Here is a 19,090-nt window from a genome sequence, read left to right on the forward strand (position 1 = left end):
TATTAACAGTTTGCCAGTGAGACTAATTTCCAGCTAGAACCAAATAGTTCTGTTCTCAGCTAGAACTTTCAGTCTTACCCACTGTAAGAAGTCTGAAATCCCTCAAGTTTTGCTGCCAAGAGTTAACTCTGGCTATTCATTAGCTGCCTTTGAAATTCAAGTCAAAACTAGCTGCTTCAGAGTCGGGACCATGTCTCTGAGGATGCAATTCTATATCTCATGTAGAATGAGCTCTAACTCATTTGAAGCAGTAGACTTCAGTCAACTGTAAGTGCCTTGTAGTGCCAATAGCATGGCTTGAGATCAAACTGAGTAGAATATTGGGAGAACTGTTCTCCTTAACTGTCTGCACGGCTGCAAATGGAAGTGTGCTCTTATGTCTGTGTGAGAGGGCATGAAGTGTGACGAAAAACTGAATCACACGTGAACTTAGTCACCCACAAAGGTGAAGGCGTGCCCAAGTACTTTCAGCCCTGCAGATCGGCCTGCAGCTGTATGGGACGTGATGCTGGTGTGTGCAGTGCTCTTGAAAAATAAGTAAACTACTATTTCATTTTGGAGGATGAGGGGAAGTGTTCCTGAAAGAACTTGGGAACTTGTATCTTGGGTAACAAGTCGTGAGTAACCTGCAGTCATTGGGACAGTCAGGCAGAGGAAGTCTGGATGGTACAATCTCTCTCTCCATGTATTGCTGGTTTTGAGCAGACATTCCTCAGTTGGGCTGCAGGGTTATGTTCAAAGCTTTCTGTTGAGCTGAACTGGATTTTGTTGGAATGATACCTGGTTCTATTGGGACCATTATTTTTCCAAATGTGGGGCTTGGAGCTGCAGGCTGCTGTGAGGTTTCAAAGCTGTCTGGGACAGTCACAACACTGGCTAACTATTTGCTCTCCTGTGGGGCCTGCTGGGGGAACTTTTTTTTTCTCAGTAAGAACCATTTCCTTGGCAGTACTAACTTAGCAAATCCTTTTTCTTGCAGAACAGTAATCCTTGTTTTGAAAAGTACAGCATGGTGAATGCATCCCACTGTAACCCACAACCACTTCCTTCGGTATTAAGAACAAAACAACACATGCTTAGTATAATACAGCAGCTTAGTTTATTTGGAAATACATTTAACTTTGCTGAAGAGTCAGCAGACCTAGGGGAAGGGTACAAGAGAACCATTTGCTGGTAGAACTACTGATCAGTACAAATAGCACTTCGTCACTTTTCCTGTTGCAAACTGAGATCCTTCCCAGAGCTTAGCCACGTTTACCAGCTCACAGAGAAGTGTTAATCTACCTCCAATTTTCCTCTCTCTGATGCCTTGCTGCCTTTTTGGCTGGATGAACAGCCAGAACTTCAAGAAAAGGTTTTACATGCTTTGGTCAAACAGATTTCCTTTTTGCAGACCGTTGACAGGCATTGGAGAACTGGCTCTGAAATGTTGGCAGGTGCGCTGTGTGGCCACCTACATGTTCTTGTCTCAAGTTTTCTGCTGGTTTTGAACTGGGGGGGGGGGTGTGCACACTGTTCTGTATTCATTGGGTTATGGAAGCTGTGATACTTGAGGGTAAGTACTGTATTTTTGTCTCATTTCTTAACACAAGGACCAAGATTTCTCCACAGTTCCCAAGTTTAATTTGTTCAATCACAGCTGTTGTTTGAAGCAAACCATCAGGGCTCTGCTGTGTCCTGGATGGACAACACTGTACACCAGTGCTGCTGACCCCAGCTGAGAGCTCAGCCTTTTATTTTATTTTTAAAAGAAAATAACTTTACTGTGGAACAGCATTGCGAGCTCCCCATCCAAAGGAGCCACATAAGGAAAACCTTTCAGCTAAGGCAAAGTGCTTCTGGAAATAAAGTTTACTTTCATTAATACTGCTGTTTATCAAGTCCCTCAGGGCATATCATGTCCGCATTTGTTGGGCTTTTGCTTCATTTTAATTAGAGCTTTGTAGTCATGCCTGCTGAATCCCAGTGCTGCGTAGCTTCATTTTATGTCAGTGAAATTTTAATTACAGACCTATGTTTTGCTGATTGCTTTTTCTTTCTAAGGGAGTGGTGGTAGGCAGCTGTGTGGCTCATAGGACATATCCTGGTCATCAGCACAGCCTGGTTTAAACTCTCATGTTCTTAAGTCACCTCTTGTCTTCTGATACCTGTATGTGAATCCCTTCACTTACTGGCATTTGCAATACTTGATTGTAACAGTGGACCCTTCTAAGGCTTCCCTGCAAGTTGTAATTTTTTAACTTCCCTTTGACTTTGTGATATCACACATCTATACCTTAAGACATCAGGAATTATCAGTATCTTAATAGGGTACCAGCAAATTCTGCTGAACTGACCAGAAGTCAGTGGTCGTTCCTTGCTCTCCCAAGTGTATTTTCCCCTATAGGCAAAGCAGTTCCACCCAGAACTCCCATAAGTACATGGGTGCTATACAGCCTCCAATTCATACCAGACAGAGTAGCTGTTAACAACTACAGAGCCTTATATGTTGTGCATCAGCAAGGGTGTCCAACTGTATCTGACCATTCAGCCTTGGACGTGTTTTCTTTCCACATCTTTGAACAAAGTAAGTAATGTGCTTCATGTCTTAGTGGAAGCCTTTGGTGTTACTTCTTCCTCAACCCTTAAATCTTAAGGATCTTGTCACCGCCAGTCCTGCGTCACAAGCGAGTCTGCAGTGATTCTGGAAATGCAAATGTTCTTCATTGAACCAGTCCAATTCTAGAGAGTTGTTTTTAATTTGAACAAGAACATATGGATTTACTTTTGATGGTGTTTCTCCTCAAAACTTGGTAAGATACTTTCTCTAAAAAACGTGTCTATTCTTTTTGGGTAGCTCTGTTGGTATTTTTCCTCTTTATGCATAACTTCTGTATACTTCTGTGGTTCTTTTGCATACAAGTGCACATTTAACTTGGCTGGTTTTGCAAAGTTGAAGCTACTCTTTAAAACTTTCTTACTTGAAGGACTTTTGCTATCGGTTTGTTACTTCTAAGCCTGAGATTGTTTTCACATTGTATCATGTACATTTATTTTATTATTTACACCTATCACAATACACATAGTCACACACCAGCTACTGACAGCTAATATTAAATTCTACAAGTTTTAATCTGCATAGAGACCAGAAATGCATTAAATGGAGAAACACACAAGTCTTTCTGTATTGCCCTTAATTTTAAACCTATTTTGTGTAGAATATGATCATCTTCATACCACAAGTGTCTGCTTCTGTATTTTTATATTTGTCTTGTGGCCAATTTGTATTGGGTAGGTAATGTCTCCCCACACTTAATAGCTTCTATTTCTCATGGTCATTAATTATGCAATTAATAGTTGGTTTTAAGCTATTAGTTAAATGTTGGTTCTGTGTTGGTGTGTTCAGCTCTTCTCCCAGCAGCCCACCACTGGCAGGTAATCTCATAATGCATACAACTTTAGTAGGCAAAAAATTTTGCAATTACCCCTCTGACTCTGTGAAGTGAAGAGCTATGAGAGAAATCAGACAGCTGGAATAATCCTTTACATACCAATCACTGTAGCTGTGCTTTCTAGAGCTTTACCAAGACTTACTTTTCCCAGTGAAAGCGTATTTTGAGTAACTCAGAAATCAGAGGGTATAAGATCTATATCTACTTGCAGCATTCTTGTTACTGACATTTAGTTTTGAGAAACAATTCCAAGTGAAACTTCACAGCAAAGTAGTTAACTTACAAGCTAATGTGATGATTATTTTGCATGTAACATCAGTTACCCTAAAATTGTTTAATTTAATCTATCAGTTGTCTTACATACTGCAGTGCTATTTGTGGCTCTTATTTTAAAAAGTAGCCAAAACAGAATATTCCAGCAAATGTTTGAGTGTTGTTTGTGAGAGGAGAAAGGTATACAACAAATTCTTATGAAGTGACCTACTAAAATTGCTTTTTTACACATTAGTTGATGAAACTTCTTTCACTTTTATCACAGGGATATTTTTGTTAACACTATTACAGATCTCTTCTGGTCACTGGACAGCCACTATATGGATTTCTTGCTTTTTTAGGCATGCGTGTTGAGTGATCCATGCAACAGTGAAGAACCTGCCATTGTACATTCCATGTGTTACAGCTGCACCACAGTTGATCTTCATTCATTTAGTGGGATGCTGTTAGATGCCTCTACCCTACAGTTTCCTTCAGTGAAAACCTCTGAAAAGACAACAAACATGGTAGAGAGCCCAGAGCTACATGATGCTGCATTGTGTGGCTCCACAGCAATCTTTAATGATGGCCAATCCTGCCTTGGCAATGGCGGGCTTGCTTGGAGGAGGTTCTGCCTTCTTTTCTGTTGGGCTGCCTGCAGTGTTCAAGACAGGACACTATTACAATCAAGCTATTCCTTCCTGCTTCTGGCTTAAAGTATATAACTAATTATTCTCCCCATCTACCTCCAAACCTGTTAAATTTGTTTCAGTGATACTATTCAAGATGCCTTATCCATTTTGAGGAAGGAACTAGGAAGGGTTAAAGAATCCAGACATCCCTAAGGGTAAGCTGCTTGCATCTTGTTCAGTCCAGGTACTCATATTCACACGTGCATGGTCAGATAAAAGGTCCTCCCACAGGGAACCACTTACTGTACTGAACATCTCTGAACACAGAGCTGAAGAATAAGAATCTTAGTAAAGTTTATTCTCTTAAACTTGGATGCCCTACCTACGAGAACAAGAAAAAGGCAGGCTTTCATTTTTGGGGCGTTGAAAAGAACTACAACACTAACATTGTATTTAATAAACACAAAATAAACTAACAATGAAGATAAGTCATGCTAAAAGGATAAAAATTAGTGATGGGTCTTGAAAATGTTTCTGCAAACCTCACACTTCAGTCATTGCATGTTTTCCTGAATGTTCTATAGCAAGCTGTTGATCTATGCAAAGTGGTGGTGTTTGGGTACTAACCTCTTCAGCTTGGGACTGAATTTACCATCCATGGACACTGCTCTCACTTAACCATTTCCATGTCTGACAGGTGAAAATCAATCTAGTAATTCCTTTTAAAATTCCTGCTGTGACAATTCTGTGTGAAAATTGGAACTAAAAGCTTCCCAGGGATCAGGAAATGTGTGTATTTGTAGTACTATCTGTAATCAATTTGGATGAGTTGACTGAAGTTTATTTTTGGTGGTAGGATGCAGGAGACTTGGGGCAGCTGTGGAAGTTAAAATAATAATAATAATAATAATAAAAAATTGCAATTATACATCTTGCCAGCTGTAACCCAGACAGTCTTGACTTCAGATACCCAGCATATTGCTTATGAGGGTTCTCCAGACTTCTTTGTGAAACTAGAAAGGAAAATAATTGGAGGCAAAAAATAACACCAACAACCAGTTGCTTACAAAAGCAGGTTGTGGTAATAAACCAATATAGTTTGCATATTTAAAATGTAAAAACCCATCTTAAGTGGTTGTATGTGGATTCAGTTTTAAGGGGTAACTGGGCATCCAAATTCTAAGTGGCTGTAGTCTAGATTTGGCAGTGGTTGGCCCAACATCCATTGATACACCCTTATATCCAGTTGTCCTTGAGATTATTTCTATTATTTTTCTTAATGTTCAGGAACTCACTGGTAAGAGACTGTGTTGCTTTGTCTAAGGGTTTTAACTTGGTGCGGAGGAATTCAGCCATCTCCTTGTCTTCTTCTTTCTCTCTGAAAAAAAGAAGTATGTTAGACTACACTTTGTTGGTAAACAGGACAGTAAAAGGCCTAACAGCTATGATCAAATCACTACTAAATGAGGGGCTTTCTTCTTGTCAAAAACATATATATTTTTTGCTGCTTATTAAAGCACAGTGGTTGCCTACATGAAAATATGAATGAGTCTCTTCTTGAATTCAAAGAAACTTTTCCCCAAAGCTCTTTACTAACAGTGCTGGATTTGCTCTATTCTCTGATCAGAGGATTTAAACCATAAAGCATCATCAGTTTCAAGATGGCCTCGAAGTCATTCACCATCCTTCCTCTATAAAATAAAGCAGAGGCTATAAGTATGCTTAATTTAAACATCAACTTAAACACAATGAGTTCTTACATTCTTCCACTAGCACAGTCTTCACCAAAACAAAGTATGTTTCTGTTTCCACGAAGGCCATAATATTATCTTGGGTACAAGATGATGTCACTGTCCTCGATAGCCTCTAATAAGGATGTTTTTGTTTTAGTTTCTCTGTTAACTTATTTAAACACTAACAGTGGGAGCACTGGAGTATTTCAGAGCAAAAGCAGACTTTATTGTCCAAAGCTTAAAAGCAAAGCATCAGGTATTACTGCAACTGTCAATCAACGCCAATGTAGCCACATCTGCACAGTGCATGGCACTATGCTTTCAGAAGCCTACAATTAGGCTTCTGTAGTGTCTGGCTGCTGCCAGCATTTGCAATTTGCACATAGAATCAGCTCTGGATTATGTTGTTAGCTCAGGCTTTTTGTCAGCCTGCTGCCTTTGGCCTGCTCTCTTTGATCAACTGCAGGACTGGCAAGCTCTCTTCCCCCTGGTCCTTTGCCTGCTTAGAATTGCAATGTGTTGGAGTAGATACTGTCATCCACGCTAAATGGGCTGATGGAGCCTTGAATCATTACTGCGGAATTAAAGAGGGGGGGAAGAAACAGGAAAATCCTGACTATTTATGTGACGTTGGAACTCAGTGCAGCAGCTCAAAGTCAGCTGTATAAGAAGACTGACTCTGGGCTGAGATTCCCAACTCGCTTATCATTTAGGTTAGGTAGAACTAAATTAGCAATTGCCTTTCCTTTTTTTTTTTTTTTTTTTTTAATGCTACAACAGGGAAGGAATAATGAGAGCAAACTTAGTATTTAAAAAAACCTCTGATAATAATTGAGGTGTCTGCACCGCCAGTGATAAGATCCTCTGGCAGCAGTGACAATCCTTCCGTTTGTAATGGTAAATGCCCAGTCATATTCTGATGAGAAAATGTCTGAACTCCTCTGTCATCATGGGCTGTCAATTAGGACATTTCTGGCATGGAGAGCAGAAGTGCAGTAATTTAGTTTTTTGTTTTCCTTTTTCCACAGAATAAGACAGAAGCCTTTAATTTGGGAACGGGTTTTAAAAGACCAATTCTCTCTTGTTCTATTATTGAGTTAAAGTTCTCACTTATCCAGTGCAGAATTAGGCTAATGAAATCTTCAGCATGAATTTGGTTGTTTTTAGTTCTTACCGTAACCTCTCCACCTCTGCATCATCTACAAGAAAATCTCTTTTTTGCACCAGTCTATGAATCTTCTGAATCAGTTCATCTTCTCTTTGTTTCTCCATCTTTGTTTTTTCTTTTTCTGGTCAGAAATAGGGCAGGGAGAAAAAGGCTGTTACTTCAGATTCCAGGAAGCTGGGCAGGGGAACTGCAGCTGTCTAAGAATGTTTTGGTGATGGAAGTCTGTGACTGCAGAACCATGCAGTTCTGTCTGCTGCCTCCTTTCTTCTACTTACCATCTCTTGTTTTTGTTCAGTTAGTGCACTACGGTCTTTGTGAAAGGCTTGTCAAGGCTATTACTTCTAATGCTAAATTATAAGGTGCTACTCTGCTGTTTTGCTATCTTTTTAAAGAAGTGTTTTGGCTTTAAAACAAAGAACCAAAAACCAAAAATCCCCAACGGATTCCCCAGTAAAAACCAAAAATCAAAAATCCCCAGTAACAGGAAAAAAAAATATATGGTCCATTTTTCTTCATTAAAATACACCAGCTCCTCTTAATCTCAGGGAAAATGAGAACACTCCAAAAGGAACAATTTCTCTCTATTTCATGACAGACAGGGCCATCGTAAAATGAAATCTGGTAACAAGGCATCTTCTCTTTACACTGCTGATAATAGGAGCTACTTTCCACTTCTTTCCATCTGCCCTCTTCATGGACTGTGAAACGTGCTCTCCCATCCCCTCCTCTCCTTAGAAAACCAGCTGCCAAATGCCTGAAATGCGTGCATCCTGTATTGTGGCATAGTACCATAAACTCAAAGCCTCACATTGCCTGCATTGGCTAACAGCCCACTGAATCCAAAGAGCAGGGCTCTGTGCGGATCTGTAGTGAAAGGAAAATTCTGATTCAGGTGCTACGAATGAACCCATTTCCGGAAGGTGTTTTCTCTAGGTTAGCTACATGCTATGCAAGCACTCTGTCTTGTGGCAATGCCAGCACAGCCTTTGTTAAGGTGAAAGTATTCTTGCCAAAAGGTGGTGCTGCTGGAACTGCTCAGATGTAAATTCTGAACTTTTGCTGATACCTGCGTAGTGCTGAGGAGAAACTGTTGTCTGTTGATTTCTGCTTAACGCTTTGTGACTGGAAAATAGTTTCAAAAAGGTTATTGGGAAAAACAAACAGACTATCCATGGAAAACCCTCAAACTGATTAACCCTAGGAGTTAGGTAGAAGATAAAGGGGTTGAGAAAATTGCAGACCGGAAGAGGTGAGGCAAGGGTACTCATTCACAGGTATTTTTCATCACTCTTAATCCTTTCCCACCTCGTTTAAAAACCAACAACGTACCAACAGCGTTGCTACAAATCCAGTGTGACCTCTAAGTCACTAAGAAGTGTAAAGAAGGGGAATACAAGCAACATGGTTTGTTGAGAGCAAAGTGGAAGAGTTCTTATCTAAATGAGAATATGTGGGCTCAGAGAGAGAAAAATGGACCTCTTTTTTATTTCATGATTGACCTGTTCTCTCCTTCCAGGGGAGAATACTGTTTAAAGCTGCACAATAAAATGTAGGGGGAGGAGGTGAGCATAACAAAAGGAGTGTGAAAACCAGTCCTTCGCAGTGAGGTGGCAACAGATTACATCTGAGAGGTGCTAAAAATGTGGAGTGTAATGTAGATAGCCTGGTGAAGCCTCCCAGTGTTTTCAAAATCTATCTGCAAAACAAGCAGAGCAGGACTGTTGTGGATGATCTAAAACAGCAAAGCTGTAGCAAAGCACAACTTCTCATTGATTTCAGCTGGAGTTTGGATGTGAGGATTGTAAAACTGCACACAACTCCAGTCCTTCTCTGAGCAATGTATTTGCAGTAAATTTAAGACAGAATGCAAAGCATGCTTTTACCTCTTGCTTTTTGTATAAACCTGTTTCTTTTTACTCTGGAAGGCAGATTTAACAACAGCTGTGACAACGAATTGGTATATCTAGGAAAATCTCTAATTCACAGTAATGGTTTTAAGACCTCCATTCTTCCTGTTATCTCAGCCCTCTGTCTTTTCTGCTTGACCATCTCCGTGCTGGTTGGTTCCCTTGAGATTCCCAAGGGAGTGCGAGAGCAAGGGAACGTGCACCTTATTTGAGTGTTATCTGCAGGTTTGCCATCAAGGGAGCAGTGAAATACAGCATGAAAACAACTGTGGACGCCAGAAGATTAAAGATGAGAAGGAAAAGAGAAATAAAAATAAGGACCAGAGGAAGAAGGAAATATATGAAGACAGACTATACAAAACAGTCCTGGGGGGAGGTTTCTGAGGGAGGTCTGCACTAAGAGCAGAGGTGTGCTCCTGAAACCAACTCCTGCATTGCCCAAGCATTATCCTGATACTGAGTTAGAGACAGCCATTACCTGGGATAGCTACCAAGCTCTGCAGCTCCTTCTTAAGGTTCATAATGTCTTTGCACAGCTGAATGTCATCCATCCTGCAGAAAGAGAAAAAGCACAGTCAGAGACATGCAAATCCCATCCCGTGTTGACAGAACCAGATGGATCTCATATGAGTTTGTGGTACTGTTCCTTTCCTGGGACGTGTACCAGATTGAAGGGCTGGGTTTCAACCTTGGGATTCTTACGCAGTTCATTCACCAGCTGTAACAGATATGGACTATAGTACAGCTTTTGCTGTTGAGCCTTTGGTTACTTGTCTTACTGATTTGTACGGAGGTCAAACTTGTCACTGCAGATTATTTTAGTTGTATCTTGAATCAAACTTTACAGAGCAGGTATCTCTATATATTTAATAGTTATGGAAAACATTGGTGTGCTATGCTGCACGCATTGCAGCAACAATTTTCACTGGGAAAATGGCAAGAGAGAGAGCAGCAGTGGTCCTGGAAAGGGGCAGCAGAAGCTGGTGTGGTATTTGGCACAGCCAGAATGAGCTTTACAGTCCACTACTAATTTTCTTTGTGACTTTACTAACTTAGTCCTGAAGTCAAGGTTCAGCACTGTCTTTCTAGCAAGAGTTGTATTTTACTGCTTGAGTCACACTGGCAGCCAAGGCTCATGTACTTGTTCTGAGGACTTCATCATGGGGTTCCATTGGAAATCACACCATAAAGAGCACAAAAAGAGCCCATTTAATTAACTGTACATGTTTCAACTCAGCTGTCACTGATATTATCCTTGTCTGCCTGGATCTGAGTCGTTCTTCTATAATTCTGTGCCTGAAGGGTGGTTTGCCTGTTGCCTGAGCACCCAAAGGAAGCTGAAGTTCTGTCAGAAGTTGGGTTGTCACAATGCTATTCCAAGATAGGAAATCCGAGGTATTAGAGCATGTGAGTAAGAGCACGCGAGTGCACAAAGGATAATGCAGTCAAATTACAGAATTAAGTGAAAAGTGGAAAAAGTAGATGTGTCTGACATGAATCAGATTTTAATCACAACCTAAGAACTTTTATTCTCCCCGCCTCCCCTGCACGGAATGCAGGTCTCCATGGGGAGCCGGCCCTCAGATGCTTTGCTCATGTTAGTAGATTGTGCTGATCCTTGTCTTACTTGCTGCTTTGATCAACTCCATTTTGCCAGTTCCCTTCCATTCATTGTGCTAGGACACCTGTTTCTAGTATCTTTTTTACTTCTCTCTTCCCCAGATGTCACAGTGAAATACCTCTCATAAAATTCTTTATTGCTAACCTCCTGACTGAGGGGCTTGGGCACTGTTCTGGACCTCCAGAAGTCACTGAGATAATAAAAGTTTAATTGTCTCTCAAGGCATTGCACTCCTGCTATGCACCTGACTTACAAGGCTTGCTGTTATTGGCAAGATCAGCATGTTATCCTCAAGGCTAGCCCATGGTTCACTGCCATGTATGTTCAGCACACCTGGCAGCAGAGACCTTAATACAAAGGATTTTTCTTACTTGGACTCCTCATATTCATACTGATCACAAGCAAAGCCTGTTTTACTTTTGAGATCCATCATGCTAAATGGTAATGAAATGACTCCTATCAATTAACAATCTTAAACACTGTCCCCTCACAGAATCAGTATTCAAACTGTGCTGGGATGTGAGCAAGCCACGCAGCTCCTTATTCACTCAATGTTCATGCCATTTGGGTGTCATTTTAATATAATGAGTGTTAATATATTTGAAGAAAATGGCCGTGATTAACAGAAAGAAGTTTTTGGCAAGAAACATTCACTGCTGAACTGCTGTATTCAAATAGCTGAGGGTCAGACCCTCAACTAGTGAAGAGAACAGTGAGTTTCTACTTTTTTCCTTTGAGGAAGATTGGGCCCCATTCTGGAAAGATCTGAAAGATGCTATTACTTCACTGCCTCAGTTTGGCTCTCTGCCTTCTCAAGAAACTCCAAAAGCTAATGCCATTGCATTAAAATACCACTGGTAGTATGTTCCAAGTGAGCAAAATCATCTACGTCTGGGAGTCCCTGTGGAGTCCCTGTGCTCCATATTACCTATTGGTGGGAGAAGTGCAGGCTTTATACCCTTTCAGCAACTGTAGATGCAATTGCCTCCACTATTCTAGGTTTCTTTTTTTCTTTTCCACCTGACTGCAGAGCATAAGTTTTGCACTCTCCACATGCATTCTTTGCATTTTGTTCTCCTGTCTCATAACTCACAGGAGAGAAGTGAAAATGTGGCCAAGCCCCTCAGGGCTGCAGCAGCTCTGTGACAACTTGCATTCCAAAAGTCACGCTCCAGGTGACTTCTCCAGAGTCCCAGTTCCATAGACCAGTGCATTCTGATGATGGCCAAAGATTCAATTGACCATCTGTACCAATCCCTTAGGCACACAGAACATCTTTCCTCCCATCTGTGTCAAACAGCCTTTGTGTTTCTCATCTACTCCATGGTGCCCATTAGGAAAAAAATCAAATTAAAAGAAAAAAAAAAAAAGATATGGTTAAATTACTAAAGGAGGGATATGGGATATATTCATCCCATCTGACTTAATGAAAGCAGAAAGAATAGCTGTTTTTCACTAAAAAACATTCCTAGCAATTAACACTGTATGTAGGGCAGCAACCGATGTCGTGGGCAAGGTCCACCTCACTGCTCTCAAATAAAAGGGAAAAGAACAAGGTCTCATTGGGAAGAAAGCGCTTCGAAGGCTGTTTAATCCAGACTGTTATATGAACCTCCTCTTTTCCCCTTTATGCTCTGGTTCTTGTGCTGGATAGTCAGGGTTTGATGGAGAGCATATCTGTAGCACTGTCAGACCTCTCAAGGAAGTATAAAAAGAGCTCTGGCAATCTTAAAGAGAGCAGGAATACACGTAGCACAGAGAACAAAAACCCTTTGGGTCCCTTAACCTTTTACAGAGAAGCTGGAGAGACGTGCTGAGACTATTCTGTAGCACTTGATGTTCCATGTTGTAAGTGCGATCCGTCAGATTGCAAGATGGACAGGAGGAAAAGCTGCACAGACTACTGTCCAGCTTATTTAAGAGCACTGCTATGCTCCCTGTGCAGCCAGTGCTCTTCTCGAAGGAGAGCAACACAAGCAGGCTGCTGTTCTGTGCTGAATGCAGTAGAATCCCTATAGAGTAGCCCAGGGTACTGAAATGATATCTTTCAGCTCTGCTTAAGCAATCTCCAAAGACATATGCATAAAATTTGCTATATCAACACAACCTTTGCTGAACTCTCTGTCCTCTGGATTTTGCAGTCCCTGCAAAATCATCTTTGATGTCATAGAAAAAGCACCAGTAAACCAAACAGCAGTTACAATATGTCTGTTTCCCCCCCCAGGCTAAACTTTAAATGTCTGCCCAGCAATTCTGAATACGTGAGTTATGAGGATGATAAAACATTTCTCTTATTAAGAGCCCAAATCCATTCCTGGAGAAACTGAAATAGCATTGAGCTAGGGATGGACTTTCCTGACACACAGTATGTAATTCTGCGCTTCTGGTTTTTGATGGCTTATTGCAAGAAACCTTCTGTATGCTTGGAGATAGACCACAGAAGCTTGTATTACTTTCTTTCTTGGTATTTCAAACTGTTTTATCAAAACCTAAAAGCAGATTCTTTGTTTGCCCCTAAAAATGAAAAAATAGCTCAAAATGAATGAACAGCATGAGCAAAGGATTTTCTAAACATGTCACAAAACGACAGGAAAATAAATGGGTCGGAAGAGTCTTCAGTAATCGGGCATGGTGACTCAACCCTGACACATGCTTCTTTGGTCCAATTACCAGCAGCAGAATGCTGCAGGCACTGTCCTTCCCATAAGATCCACAAGTGAGGTGACAGCATGAGTCACCTCTGTCATCCACCATCTGGACGAGGGGTGCAGGGCAAAGAAATAAAGGAGACCTCCCGTTCAGCTGTGCCCTGGAGGGTCTCTGAGGCTATAGAAGATAATGGCAGACAGAGAGGAACTAAAAACAAAATATTCTGTACTGAAAATGGAAGGAGTATTTTGTTCTGTTTCAACAAAAATTGTTCCATGACAGTTCTTCTTTCCATCTGGGGAAAACCTGACTCCCTATTATAAAACCCAGTAGCTAGCTATAGCCATGCTTTCTTCAAGAAATGAAGAAAAAAAGGCAAAAATGATAGTAAAAGGCAATAGGAAAACCAGTAAATGCTCACTGTAATGGTCTGACAAAGAAAAAGAGAGCCAACAAGCTGGTCAAATGTTTAAGATTTGTGGGTTAGAACTACATAGATCGCTCTGAAAGTAATACCTCTTATTTATTTCCATGGAAACCATAACAGATGCAAAGAGCATGATAACATTATTGGATAGAGCAAATTCTCAGCTACAAAACACTATTTTGCAACACACCACCATTACCTGTGCATTTTTGCCAGCAATGAACAAGAGCTGCATGCCATGCTCATAAATCTGCACCAGCAGAGGTGACCAGCTGTCACTGTCACTACTGCTGAAACACACCACCAGTGCCTCACTGTGCAAACAGCCACTGTTCAGTCTCCATCAATGCTCAGCAAGTGTCCATGAATGTCAGCAGTGCCATGTTTTCCAAATGGAAGAAAACCCCTTTGCTTTATACACACTTCCATGTCTGACACCACTCTGTCAGAATGCTCCTCTGCTGCCATCTGTCACACGGCAACAAAATATCACGGGATATTGGTGGGAAGGTTCAGTTTCCACTGTCATTCCACCAACATCCACCTCGTGACATCATGGGTCAACATAATAAAACAGGAGGCATTACTTTTGGAGCAGCCCTCACCATATGGGATTATCACCTTATTACTGAGCTCAGCATCTTGTGTTTCTCAGGCTGGAAGACACAAAGCTGGCAACTCAGATAACAGATTGCTGACCAGCCTGCTTCACACATCAGGTTACAAATCAAAATCCTATGATTACCTTTAACTATTAAATTAAGCAAGCCTGACTTTTCTTGCTAGAAGCACTCTTCAGTGGAAGAGTGGTGGATAAAAGCACTGGACTGCAACGTTGTAAAGCGATGCTGTAATTCAGCTGTCATTTCATTCAGTTGAAGGTGGCAGGACCTGAAAATACCACTCCCTGGAGGTCACATTTTAGGCATACTTCACAGAAATTCAGAATGTTGTCTGAAGAAGCTGTCTATATTTCATTCTTACTGACATTGTTAAATTCTCTTGAGCTCAGCCATCTCCTCTGTCAGTTATGAAGTGTTACTGTCAGCTTCACTAGTAACAGGAGCAAGAGCATTCCTGGGAATGCCCCACTATGGAAGGAAATGTATCTCTATAAAAATTGTCTAAGATAATTTGTCTAAAAATATACAATGGGATCGTTGGATATATATTCAGAAGTGTTTAAGACCTATTACAATATTATACAGAAGAGTGAATGCAGAAGCACAGGACAACTCATATGTGTAGTTAATTTACATTGGTCTGTAGTTTCATTTTTTGTTGTTGGGCAGTAGAAGCAGGAACCTCAAGTTTTCTGTATCAATAGCATCATTAGCAGAATTGATGATAAACTTCCTTCTTTATTAGCTTCCACATTTGACCTTTTCTTCTTTTTAAAACCAGAAGAACAACCACCTTGTATCAAAGATGAACAGAATATAAAAGTATCTGGTATGAACTTAAACACTGGCAATCAGTCCATTTCTGGACTTTCCAATCCGTTGCTGAACCACAGCTGATCTATTTATACTCTCCTGCATTTAGCAAAATGCAAGTGAGAGAGTCCACTGAAATTAGAGAATCATAGAATGGCTTAGGTTGGAAGGGACCTGAAGGATCATCAAGTGCCAACTCCCAGGTTGCAGGTATGTTTGCCAACTGCTAGATGAAATACTAGGTCAGATTGCTTAGGGCCCCGTCCAGTCTAGCCTTGAACACTTCCAGGGACAGGGTTTCCCCCTCGGGGCAGCCTGTTGCAGCACCTTATCACCTTCTCAGTGCAAAATTTCCCCCTGACATCTCATCTAAATATCCCCTCCTTTAGTTAAGAAGCCTCCTGTCCTATCCTAGAACTGCCTCCCTTTCCCCACTGACCACTCTTTCTCTGATGCAGCCCAGGATACCATTGACCTTCTGGGCAGCAAGAGCACACTGCTGGTTTGTGTTCAGTTTTTCATCTACCAGGACACGTAAGTCCTTCTCAGCAGGGCTGTTTTCAAGGAGCTCTTCTCCAGGTGTGTATACATACATATCTCAGATTACCCTGACCCAAGTGCAAAACCTTGCACTTTGCTTTGCTGAACCCCATTAGGTTCACAAGGGCACACCTTTCAAGTTTATCAAGGTCCCTCTGGATGGTATCCCTTCCTTCTGCCATATCAACTGCCCCACTTGGCTTGGTGTTACTAGCAAACCTGCTGAGGATGCACTCAATCTCATCATCTACATCACTGATAAAGATGTTAAAGAGTACCAGTGCCAAGACAGACCTGTGGGGGAAACTGCTTGTTACCAGCCTCCACCTGGTTATAAATCATCGACCAGAACCCTCTGGCTGCGACCTTCCAACCAATTCCTTATCCAACAAATTGTCCATCCTTCAAATCTCCAATTCAGAGATAAGGATGTGGGGGGGAGACCATGTCAAAGGTCATAACCATATACTGAAGGTAATCACAACCAAACAAATGAACCTCTCACTTCTGCAGCTCTTGTGTAACTTGGTGTTGTGTCGCTCTGCAGTGATCACATAAAGCTAGGCACTCAGCAGACATACCCCAGTGTACTTCAAAACACCAGTATGCTGCAGCTACCACAAAAGACATGAAAGCAAGAATCCTATTGAACTTCTGTTATGTGTTATTGTCCTTATAAGGAACTTTGACTATGAATGTTTCTCCATGATCAGTTTACACTAAATTTAAAATTCCACCATTGTGTCCAATATTATCTATAGTATAGCAATCATTACTGACTATCTCACCTCTATTTCTACATCAATGTCATAGCAGCAAAAGAGAGATTTCTTGTTTTTTGCAAAGTGGGAACAGGATAAATATTAAAAAGGAAAACAAAAAGTAAGCCTAACTGGGAGAAAAACCACAAACAAACAAATAAACAAACAACAGTAAAATACAGAAGAAAAAAAACAAACAAAAATGACTACAAGGGTTAATTAGTACTCTGGCTAGCTAATGAAACTGTGGGGCTACTATTAGGAGTTTATTACCAGGGCAATGTCAAGTTACAGCACACACATCCACATAAAAGGTAATTGCTTCTGACATTACGAGTCAGCCAATATAATAATTTAAAATGGTCCAAAAACCAGAATGGATCTGTAGAGAATTTGGATGATGCAGATGATGCAGATGTTATGAGCATTCTGGAGAAGAGGGAGTCAGCTAATAGTGAGACTGTACAAAGACCAATTTAAACTCTAAGTCAATGTGGAGGTAGTTCTGTTTTTTTCAGTGTTAGTTTAGCACTGTAATAACAGCACAGCCATTAAGCAAACATTGGATGCATTGTGTTTGTAACATTTTTATAGATAAAACAATGTTTATGAGGTAAGAAAAATTATTTTCAACAATCGCCTAAAGCAACCTAGTAGGGCTTACTATTTAATATCCTATATGCCCTATATTAAAAAATTGCCATTTGGTATTGCCTACATGGCAGAATTAACTACTCCCAAGACAGCTATCACAGGTAGAAGCAACTTGCACAGCTTTAGTTCAAGGTCATACAGTATAGCTGGCTTCGAGTTCTGCTCTCCATCTGGGAGGCCAGCAGTATCAGGCACTGGCAGATTTCCCAAAGAGCATGTTTCATGATGACAGTGACTGCTATTTCATACGAACTCAGTGCCTTTTCTATTCACAGCCATAGGCAGTAACTGTGGATGATGAAATCTCACCTATGCTATTAATACTTACTGGGTGAGAATATACTAATACATTTTAAAATACATGAATTCTGCAGCACAAATGATTCTGAGCATCAGTTTTGATCTGTTACTGAATCAGCGGTCTGAGGTTTTGCTGCCTAAATGGAGCTAACGCATGTATTATCCATTTTTACAATCATGTCATTCAGCATGTAAATTTCCATGCTCTGCAGTGATGTGAATCTTAGACTGCTTCTAAAGTCACACACAAGCATCCAGAGCAGTAACACATTAAATGTGCAATGAGGAGAATGCCGCATGAGCAGCTCTCTTGGCTTCTGGGTCTGTCATCTCACTAGGAAAGAATAAATGGAAGTGGGACGTAAGAATTTGAAAGGGAGAGCATGCATGTTCTAAAGTGGTATGTTTACTCTCCTCAGGCGCAAAGACAGATTGAAAATTTACATTTTGACCCAAAACTCATCTTACAGAGAACATTTTAGGGAATCAGCTGAGAGAAGTATGAGATAAGAATGAGAGGGAATGCCAGCTAGCTATAAACTGATACTCTTACGTACATATTGTATGCCTCCTATCAATGCGGGCTGAGTCTTCAGCTCCTCTGGAAATAAACCCGGAAGAGCTGGAGATAGCATAACTTAAAGAAATTACACAGTATAAGTTGTGTAGATTTTTGTGCATAGGCATTTGTCTAAAATGTGATTGTACAATGCAAATACAGGCATTATTTAATTGAGGAAATCTTAATTTTATAATCTGAAAGTGTGCTTTAAAAAACATCAGATAATTTTCCATAGCAAGTATGTATTCATCTGGAAATAACATGGGAAGAGCACAGCTGTCTTCAGCTGCCCTTCTTTTTCTTAAAGGAGGCAACAATAGCAGGGAGCAAAGCGAAGGACAGGCCTACAAAGGCTGATATCTGATATGCAGGTTGCACCAAGGTCTGAGAAACACTGTGACTTGTAAGGTGATTGTTTCAGCTGATTCTGCTTCCCATATTTCTTTGTATCTCCAAAAACAAGTAAAATCAGAAAGCTGCCCTTTTTGGCACACACCACTACCATCTTAGAGAAAACACAGGTATTCCTCTTCAACAGACAACTGCTGGTCTGGCACTAAAAACAGCAGATAGTGCTCTGGGGAGCTGTGGCCCATACATGATTGGTGAGCCCAGTACAGGGATACAATGTGAAACACCATCCTAAGGATATCTTCTGAATTTTAAGGCAATTTTGATGAAGTCTATGCCCAAATTTTTCTCTGGTGGGGGATGATGCAATTTCTGAAAGCCCTCAGCAGTAGTCATAGTCATCAGAGGCAGTCACAGAAAAACACAGTGCTCTGAGAGCTTAGCTGGCAGCCCATGGCCCTTTGTGCCATACAGCCTGGGACAAAGTAAAAGAAGCACACAGAGCTTGTAAGGAAAGAAAAACTCCTGACAACCACTGGAACGGGAAGGCAGGTATCAAGAGAAGGTCAGTGCAATGGTACCAGAGACGGGTGACCATTCTGTATCGCGTGGCTGAGCTCCCACTGGCTGGGCAGCCATTTTGATCACATGGCTGAGCACGCACAG

General features: G+C 41.0%; 1 protein-coding gene across 1 annotated transcript in view; it reads right to left on the reverse strand.

Annotated features, from left to right (window-relative positions):
* Positions 1–1,080: 1,080 nt before the first annotated feature.
* Positions 1,081–19,090, reverse strand: part of BMERB1 (bMERB domain containing 1) — a 46,934-nt gene continuing 28,924 nt past the window's right edge. The window contains exons 3-6 of the mRNA XM_048961925.1: positions 9,602–9,675; positions 7,223–7,337; positions 5,611–5,693; positions 1,081–4,338 (exon numbers count right to left, since the gene is read on the reverse strand). Coding sequence (XP_048817882.1) covers positions 4,226–4,338; positions 5,611–5,693; positions 7,223–7,337; positions 9,602–9,675 — 385 coding nt within the window. The 3' untranslated portion in view covers positions 1,081–4,225. The remainder of the gene's footprint in view (positions 4,339–5,610; positions 5,694–7,222; positions 7,338–9,601; positions 9,676–19,090) is intronic.

This window comes from Lagopus muta, chromosome 15, assembly GCF_023343835.1.
Source record: "Lagopus muta isolate bLagMut1 chromosome 15, bLagMut1 primary, whole genome shotgun sequence".
Taxonomy (NCBI): domain Eukaryota; kingdom Metazoa; phylum Chordata; class Aves; order Galliformes; family Phasianidae; genus Lagopus; species Lagopus muta.